General features: G+C 43.2%; 1 protein-coding gene across 1 annotated transcript; it reads left to right on the top strand.

The window, feature by feature from the left end:
* Window positions 1-3800: 3800 nt before the first annotated feature.
* Window positions 3801-9517, top strand: LOC121759258 (microtubule-associated protein 70-2-like). Its single transcript, XM_042154798.1, has 11 exons — window positions 3801-4293; window positions 4532-4617; window positions 5395-5460; window positions 5566-5736; window positions 5822-5992; window positions 6090-6245; window positions 6348-6494; window positions 6618-6689; window positions 6776-7306; window positions 7383-7570; window positions 8903-9517. The coding sequence occupies exons 1-11, from the start codon at window positions 4044-4046 to the stop codon at window positions 8940-8942; spliced, it is 1878 nt and encodes a 625-aa protein (XP_042010732.1). The 5' UTR covers window positions 3801-4043; the 3' UTR covers window positions 8943-9517.
* The last annotated feature ends 445 nt before the right edge of the window (window positions 9518-9962 follow it).

Below are 9962 nucleotides of genomic sequence, written 5' to 3'. Positions count from 1 at the left end.
GTATTCGGTATACCGTACCGTGATTTCGGTATACCGCATATTGCGGTATACCGAAATCACGGTACGGTATACCGAAATGTCGGTAAGGTATCGGTATCGGAATTTTGGTATACCGACTTTTCGGTATACCGGTATGCGGTATACCGAAAAAAACGGTACGGTAAAGGTATGCATGTTGGCCATACCGCACTTTTCGGTACGGTATGCGGTATGGTCATTTCGGCGCGGTATACCGTACCGTTCCAACCCTAGTGCGGATGTTCCGGCGGACATCCCAAAACACCTCGTGCCACATCATACGGACTTTCCCACTGTGGATGTCACGTCATACGGACATCCCACTGCACAGTGACGGACATCCCCAAGGACATCCCGACGGACTTCCCACATTAATAAAAATTCACAAATTCACAAATTAAACAATTTACGGATTTAAACAATTTACGGAATTAAAAATTCGACGCAAATACGGAGATCTTACAACCACTTTATTAAAAAAAATACATAATTATAAAAAAACATACATAGTAATTTAAAAAAATTACATAGATAAAAAAAATCGTCGGCTCACTCCTCGGATTCCCCGCCGCCCCCCTCGTCGTCACTCCCCGACATGTCTTCGAACCCCAAATCGCGCCGTATACTGTTGATGAGGGGTTTAAGCGACCGCTTGTAATGGGGGTCGGTCGATTGGCGCCATTCAACCATCGCACGTAACAAGGTTTCATGTTCCGCGATGCGGGCGAAGGAGGGGTTCTCGGGATTGTTTTGGGTGGGCGCTGCCGATTTGGCCTCGGCGGATCCGCTGGAGCTTTCCCTCGCAGTCCGTGCCGCCGCCTTTTACCCAACCGGGCGACGGCGGCGATTCGACGATATGGGTGTCGGGAATTCTGCCTCGGCGGGAGGGAGTTCGTGGGAACCAGCACTGCTACTGCACTCCCCGGAGTTGCTGATCTTCGTCCGCTTCGGCCAGCCAGATTCAACGCCCGCAGTGAACTTGGGCGAAGACTGCACCACAAGATAGATCTCCCAATATTTAAATTCCCCGAACCCCTTTCACTGTCGGGGAACTGTTGGTGCGCCAGAAGCTTCACATCCTCGGAAGACATGCCGCTGGTTGCCGAGCGGAGGTTGTTTGTGTAAATGCCGGCAAATCGGCTGAGCTGCCTCCTCAGCCGCTCCCACTGTTTCCGGCATTGCTCTCCGTTGTGAGGCTTCCCCCTTGGCGGTTTGAACTGGAGGTAGCTTTGGCTAATGCGCTACCATATCCTGTCGATGTGCTGGTTCGCCCCGATGTAGGGATCCTCCACTACACTGATCCACGCCTTCGACAGCGCAATGCACTCCTCCATGCTCCAGACGGTCCTCTTGTTCCCGCTGGACCCCTCCCCGCCTCACCACCGTACATCGGGACGGGCGAGGTATTGCCCCGTCCCCTGCCCCTCACTCTCCCTGTCCCCCCTCCTCCCTATCGTGGTTGGTGCGTCTGTGGGAGAATCCCGGATCGGAGATAGCCCCAACTCCTCCATCGAGTACGTGTCAATGCCAGTGAACTGAGTCTCGAGAGGAGTACTCGGGGGGTTGTCCGTCGACAGTAAATCCATATATGGCCGGTAGACGTTGTGCACCGGTGATTGGGGGACCCCTTTCCTACTCTCCCCCCTCGCAGCAGCCGGCGACCCCTGCATCATCCCCGGCATCATCATACCGGGCATCTGGGGCATCATCCCCGGCATTCCAGGCATAATTCCCGGCATTTCGGGCATCATCCCTGGCATTTGGGGCATTCCGGCACTCGCCCCGGGCATTTAGGGCATCATACTATACCACTGCGGGTACATGTTGTAGTACCCGGGCATCATCCCCGCCGCCATTTGAGGTTGGGGCATCGCAGCGGACACCGGCTACTCCCGCCGCCGGGAAAATAAGGCGACTGTGACTCACTCATAGGGGGGAATCGCATTGTTCTTCGAAAGAAAAGTATTTTAGAGAGAGATACTTGTTAATACAAGTGGCGCGAATGAAATGAAGTGCAACGAGACGTATTTATAGAATTTATTTAAAAAAATTTAATACAATAATCGGGACGTCCGTGAGAGTCAACGCAATGGCGGACGTCCGCACGGACGTTGCGACGGATGTCAGCGGAAGGCCGCGGAACTGCGGTGTCCGCAGCGGATGTCCTTATCCGCGTCACATGAACATAATGGCGGACGTCCCGCGCTGACGTTCGGCACGTCGGTCTGACGTCCGCTGGGACGTCCGCCACTGCGGTGCTCTAATATCACTATGCTTTCTGAAAATTGCTTCAGCCACCCCTCTAATTATTAATATGACAAATCTACCTCGGGTCTTTCACGGAAGTCTACTCAATTCAAGTTGTTTCCTAAGGGTTGTCCAGAGTCTTTGTCCCAGCGGCAATGAGCTTAGACATTATTGCATGAGGTGCCGAATTTGAGTACTCTTAACGTTGTAATTTCCTCATATCTATAGTATAGGAGTTTATCTTTTAAAAAAAACAAAAATTGTTCCCTAAGACCATCCACAATAGGCGCCCAGCGACCGCCCAGCCGAGCCCCGGCGCTAGGCGGTTCGCTGGGCGGTCTATTGCAGCCGCCCAGCGGCTGAGTGGAGAGAGAAACCGCGCAGCGCTGGGCGGTTATGTGGCGCTGGGCGGTCGGCTGGGCGGTCCGTTCGGCGCTATTGCAGCGCCCGGATCGCCCAGCGCACCGCCTAGCGCGAAAAAATAAATTTTTTTTTTCGAAACACTATATATACGCGCTTTGTTCGTCATTTTCATTCGCACGACTTGTTTTAACGAGTACTCTCTCTATCTTAATTTATGTTCAAGATCAACAACGCAAAATGAGTAATGCTGGTGGTAGTAGTGGTGGTAGCGGAGGGGATGCTGAGGAGTACGAACGTCGAATGGCCGAGGCGTTGGACGCCTATACGACCAACGCGATAAACCAATGGATGGAAAGGGCCTTGCAGCCGGCGATACCTCGACCTCCCCCAGTGGTCCACCGCCGCAGTGTGATTGCTCGGGATCACGTAGCTGCACATCAGCGCCTATACGAAGACTACTTCGCACAGGAGCCTCGGTTCAACGCCAACCTTTTTAGGCGTCGTTTTAGGATGAACAGGAACCTGTTTATGCGTATTGTCAACGCTTTGGAGTCTCGATATCTGTATTTCCACTTCAGACACGATGCGTCTGGCAGACCCGGCCACACACCTATTCAAAAGTGCACTGCGGCAATCCGGTAGTTGGCCTACGGAGGCGCGGCAGACATGTGGGACGAGTATCTCCACATCGGTGAGACGACTGCCTTGCAATGTCTGAAGAATTTCTGTCTGGGAGTGATAGAAGTATTCGGTGATCAGTATCTGCGAAAGCCTACCTCCGAAGACTGCCAGGATCTGTTGTACTTTTTTTTAATTATTGTACTTTTTTTTAATTATTGTAATATTTTTAAATTATTGTACTTTTTAAATTTTTAATCGTATTATTAATGTTTCCCGTATATGTCTCGTAAATTAAATTCCGTATATTGTGTGATTGTTAATTATGTCATTTTATATAATTGTTATTAGTGATGTGGCTATTGATGTGGCTGGGCTATTTATGATGTGGCAGGAGGATTTTTAGTGCTGATGATATGGCAGTGGCTAGGCTATGGCTGGGCTATTACTGAGCTATTCCTGTTGTGGATGGCCTAAGGGTTTATTGGTAATTATGTAGAAAAGTTTTTGAATTAGTTGTAATTTTTTTCATTTTTTTTTGTTTTCCTTTTTTCTAGAGAGAGAAACAAAATCACGCCGATTTGAACACAGTCCCAAATCACTTCTCTCTCTAAAAAACTCTATCATCTTCACTCATATTATACCCACTGCAGCAGTGTGCACTGTTTTTAAATTCATCTCTCCCAAATCTCTCTCTCACCCGCTCATAAATTTGTATCTATACACAGGCATTGTGATAATTAATACGCAAGGCTTCGGAAATTTGATGCGCGGTGCAAGGAGAAAATAGATCAGTGATGGCGGAGGTTTCCGGCGAGGGAAGTGCTGCCTTTGCGGAAGAGCGGAATCCCGGAGAGGCCAGCGGCAATGCGCAGACGTCCACGCCGCTAACCGTGTCGGCGTCGTTCAAGGAGGGAAGCAGCAAGGGTTCTTCGCGGCGGAGGGCGTCGGTGCGGCCGAGCCTCGACGCGGATGAGTTTATAAATCTGCTCCATGGCTCGGATCCGGTGAAGGTGGAGCTCAATCGACTGGAAAACGAAGTCAGAGGTGAGTCTCTTCAGCTGGATCCACTATATTCTCGCTCTGGTTGCCAATATTATGTGCATTTAATTAGGGAATTGTATATTTAGAAATAATAGAGGTTAATTGCAAGCTCCGAACAAAATCATATCCTAGTTTATTTATCCATATTTGCTTTATCTGTATTTTTAATGGACCACTATGTGATGTTTTAGAAACTTATGAGATGAAAATGGACACTTTAGCGAGGGCTGCTGTTTTGCAGATAAGGATAGGGAATTGGGAGAAGCCCATTCTCAGATCAAGGCGTTAAAGTTGTCCGAGAGACTTCGTGAAAAAGCTGTTGAAGAGGTTTCTTTTGCTCTTATTTTAAATTTGTTTTCGTGGACTAATCTATATTCTGTGTTCAGAGGAAATGGGATTGATTGCGAGGGGAGGGTATTGGGATGAGTTAAGGGATATCAATGTACAGCAATCCAATTTTAATCTTTTATCATCATATTATACTTGATAATATTGTGATTCCGTAATTGTTGTTGGTAATGACTTGTTTTACCACTCTTGAAAATTGAAATCATCGCTGTTAGACTTTCTTAACCGTCCTTATTAGAGTGTGTGTTTTCAGTCTCTGTTAGTGGCCATACTGGTGGCCATCTTGATCTCAGCCTTGTGTATAGTATTTTATATGGAAAAAAACTGGGAAGAGTTTTCTTTTTCTTCACTAAAAGTCTAAAACTAGGGATGTAGTGTTGTTTTGAGAACTAATTTTCCCATAGGTCAGTTTCCAAGTTCCATAGCTATAACAACATTGGAAGAAAGGTATGAGCGTATCAGGTTATTATATTTCTTTTATCGGTCTTATAACATATGCAGACCCTTGTCAATTTAATGGATCATGTATTGGATATGACACCATCAATTTAGGTTGCTAGTGCTCTTCCATTTCAGAAGAACTCAAGAGTCTAAAATAATTTGGCTTGGGCCATTAATCTGAAGTCAGCCTTTCATGTATATTGTAGTGGTTATGTGTTAAAACTATTTAAGCTAGTTCATTTTCTTCCTTCCCTGCAAGTACCTTGATGAACTTGAATCATGTCAGAAATCTGAGGTTTCTTTGTTTTACTTTAGCTAACTGATGAGTTGGGAAAGGTGGATCAGAAGCTCAAATTAACAGAATCGCTTCTGGAAAGCAAGGTACTTTTTCTATATTTTCTCCTTCCCCCTTTTCTTCCGGGTTATATAATTTTGATAATGTTCGTTCTTTAATTAACATTAATGGGAATTAACATTTGTGGGCAGAATCTTGAAATCAAAAGAATTAATGATGAAAAGAAGGCTTCCATGGTGGCTCAATTTGCAGCTGAAGCCACTCTTAGGAGAGTTCATGCTGCCCAAAAGGATGATGATATGCCTCCAATTGAAGCAATCCTGGCTCCATTGGAGGCTGAGCTCAAGCTTGCTCGCCAGGAGGTCCGTGTCTCTATGCTTCTGATCTTGTCGTTGAACTACACTTATTGAGAGCATTAATGAAATAACCTTTCCTAGTTCCTTCTAGATGTCAAAGCTGCAGGATGATAACAAAGCACTGGACCGGCTTACAAAATCAAAAGAGGCTGCTCTACTTGAAGCAGAGAGAACTGTACAGGTAGCACTGGCAAAAGCTTCTATGGTCGATGACCTTCAAAACAAGAACCAAGAACTGATGAAGCAGATAGAAATTTGCCAGGTTTGTGATGTTCTCTCTCTTTTTTTATCTAAAAAGAGTCTGAAGGCAGACAAATTTGTCTTCTTCCTCCAATGAAAGATCATATATGCTTGATCAGGAAGAAAATAAGATACTAGACAAAATGCATCGGCAAAAGGTTGCCGAGGTTGAAAAACTTACGCAAACTGTACGTGAACTCGAAGAGGCTGTGCTTGCTGGTGGCGCAGCTGCCAATGCTGTACGGGACTACCAACGTAAAGTTCAGGAGATGAATGTAATGTTCTATTCACATCAACACTGTTCAAATCATCATTACTTGTACAAAACTATTCTATTATTTTCTTTGCATAAGTGACTAAAACTATTTTAATTTCAGGAAGAAAGAAAAACTCTTGATCGGGAATTAGCTCGTGCCAAGGTAACGGCTAATAGGGTAGCGACAGTGGTGGCTAATGAATGGAAAGATGCTAATGACAAAGTAATGCCTGTCAAACAATGGTTAGAAGAAAGAAGGTTCTTGCAGGTAGTTAGTTATACATCCTTTCTTTACTTGTCAAAATTATATGTATGCGATAGTGGGAGTAGTAGTATTTCACAAGTCAATACTTTGAGTAAGTTCTCATAATATCATTCTCTATCTTCAAAGGGGGAGATGCAGACACTCAAGGACAAGTTAGCCATCACTGAGAGGGCAGCAAGATCTGAAGCCCAGTTGAAAGTAAATGGCTTATTTTACTATATTGTTTTAAAACCAGAAAGCTTGACTAAAATATAATGAATCTAAACATATATCTTCCACACCAGGAAAAGTATCAGCTACGTTTGAAAGTTCTCGAAGAGACTTTGAGATCACCAAACACAGCAACTCGTGGTACATCAGAGGGAAGAAGCTCAAGCAATGGCCCTTTACGACGCCAGTCGCTGGGTGGAGCTGATAACATTTCAAAATTGACTTCCAATGGTTTCTTACCCAAGATATCACCATCATTCCAATTAAGATCTTCTGGTAGCAGTTCAGTCTTGAAACATGCGAAAGGGACATCAAAGTCATTTGATGGTGGTTCAAGATCTTTGGACAGGTCCAAAGTTCTCTTTAATGGACTAGGACCAAACTTTAAGCAGAGCCAATCTTGTGATGGAACTAAGGAAACTGAGACAGAAAGTAGTGCATGGAAAGCATCTCAGGTAGAAAAACCTAGTGACATACAAGTTACTGAAAAAGAAGATAGTGTGCCTGGGTTGTTATACGATATGTTACAAAAAGAGGTGATTTCATTGAGGAAAGCTTGCCATGAAAAGGGTCAAAGCCTCAAAGACAAGGATGATGCAATTGAGGTTGATTTCTTTCCTTTCTAAGTCCTTTGTTGCTATTGCCTTAATGCTAAAGGTTTTTGGTCCTTTCCACAATCAGATGTTAGCAAGGAAGGTAGAAACTTTGACTAAAGCAATGGAAGTGGAGGCCAAAAAGATGAGAAGGGAGGTGGCTGCTATGGAGAAGGAGGTGGCTGCAATGCGGGTGGACAAGGAACATGATAATAGGTCCAAAAGGTTGGGGAATTCGAAGAGTTCAGTGAACAGCTCTCAGATGCTTCCTGGAAGGTATGCTGTAGTAGTTCTTGACAAGGGCCAATGACTCCACCCACTCCCACTCCATCCCCCATTGTATCATAACATAGAGTAGCTTGGAAGATCTATTGTGCTTGGTTTTCCATTAGAAGACACCTACTGAAAATATATTGTCGTTGGTTCCGAACAGCAGGAACTGATTTGACTTATATTAGTATTTAGAAACGTAGTTACTTGACTGCGTATGCCAAAAATCTATTCATACTAGGATTGTCTTGATGAGTAAACCTATCTTAAGTATTTTTCCTTGTTAGTCTTTCTCTAGCCTTTAGGTATATATGCTGTGGATCAGATGCGAAAAAAAATTCTGGACACACGTAGCGTGGGAACTGAATCTTGGATGCATTAGTACACTGATAGCTGCCAATGGAATCTTAGATGCATTAGTACACTGTTAGCTGCTAACGGTTTAATTCTTTTTATGGACCTTTGCATACTTGGTGTGTAAATTTTTTGGCAAATACCCATTTTCATATCCTCTATCTCTGATATTATATATCATCTATTCCACTATATTTGTGTGGTTTAATTTTTTTTATATTATACATTGCATTTTCCGGTAGACTCATTTTTAAAAATCTTCTCCTAAAAGTCACCTAGTTTATGCTGAGCGTTTTTTTTGTCCTTTGCTCATGTTCTCCTTCCTTAGTACACTGGTCTTGTCACGTGATGTGTCCTGGTTTTCTGATTTTGTCCCAGCTACATTGACCTCTCCACCGTATGCCGACATTAAATAGCAGCCTATTTTGTTGACTGTGTGTGTCGAATCATGATGGCTAACTATTCATTGTTGTACCAACTAATGATATTTATTTCTTGGAAACCATGCATTGGATTCTGCTCAATATGTGGGTTCAGTATTTGAATCATAACTGTCACGATTTCACATTGAGCTGCTTAGTCTTCCTTGGCCTGATGTGGTTTGGAAGCATATCGATTAGGATTAATAACTTAATTTTCCTGTGCAGCACATAATTGTTTTTGAAGCAATTGTTCATATTCAAGCTCGACTAAATGCTGGATGCCCTTGATTATGACATGAACTACTGCCCAACAGAAGTCATTCAGTCATCTTATATTCTTAATTGCATGCATAAAACTTGTCAAGATTTTTGAGAGATGCATATTGCTGCCCCCCCCCCCCAGAATTAATAAACTTTTTTTTGTGGTGCTTCACTTAATGTTGTTAATAGTTATCATATGCACTTATTATGTAAGTCCATGAGAGCCCCCCTTCTGTTTTGCTCTGAGTCTTTGTTTGAGACCATCACCATGATTTATGAACTAACGCATAATTATCTGCAGGACTGTAACAAGAAGTGGCCTGACACACAATAGCAGATAATCCAGTCACAACATTGAGGGATTTGGTTGTTTTGTCCTTCTCATTTTCTAATTTCACCCTTTCACTGTTGTTTGTATAAGTGTAACAAGCATGCCAATGGCTCTTTGGTTGTGGGAAGAGAAGAAAATGATGCAAAGATGATGAGGTTTCGTGGAAAAACGATAGGTGTGCTTCTGACTTAGACTACTATAATCACTCCTCTGCGCACGAACGGGAAGGCATGAAAGTGGAGCTAACTTTTTGGCTGATGATATATTTGAGTGGCAGTTTAATATGTTGTATAGGTAACTTGTTGGCTTATGGGTTGCCCGCAGACTGTCGTCCTCTCTATTATCTGCAATCTATATTTGGAATCTGCAGTTTAGTGTGATTGGTATATGTCGAGGTTTGTCGATATTCTTGTTATCCGATAAAATATCAGATTTTTCCATTTTGGTGAACATTTTGGCATTCGAATTCTAGCTCTAGCAAATGTTGATGGACATGCTACATTATTTTTATTTGTTGTGTGTCTGCCAATTTGCTTTAATTATTTATTATCTCATGATCATTGGAGTTGTGAGATTTCGTATGAACTATGAGTAGAGTCTGTATACATTAACTTGTCCAGGTTGGTGTGGTCAAAATATTCTTTGCAAGGCTCTGGGGTTGGTGTATGTGTCAGAGTGATTTGCTTTGGTTAACAGAATAAAGAGATGATGCTTTCATTATCATATAGGAATCATAATCATTTAGTATCTGGGAATTCTCAAAATATTGGATCATGTTGCTACGCATAAATGCAATGTATATACGGAAACTTGAAATTTTATTATCGGATCACATGTTGCCCTATTTTTTCTTCAACTCTTAAATAAATGGTGAATCATGAAAACCCATAACTTCGAATAAAATATGTAGTTAATAGTCGGTGGATGGGTGGTTTGTGTGACAGTGAGATGTCATTCCATAATTCAATTATTCTATTTCGTCAGATTTAAGTGATTATGAATCGTTTTGGTTCAAGATACTTTGAAATAA

The sequence above is a fragment of the Salvia splendens genome, chromosome 12 (assembly GCF_004379255.2).
Source record: "Salvia splendens isolate huo1 chromosome 12, SspV2, whole genome shotgun sequence".
Lineage (NCBI taxonomy): Eukaryota > Viridiplantae > Streptophyta > Magnoliopsida > Lamiales > Lamiaceae > Salvia > Salvia splendens.
Note: the sequence above shows the minus strand (reverse complement) of the source record. Positions and strands in the feature narration are given on the sequence as shown.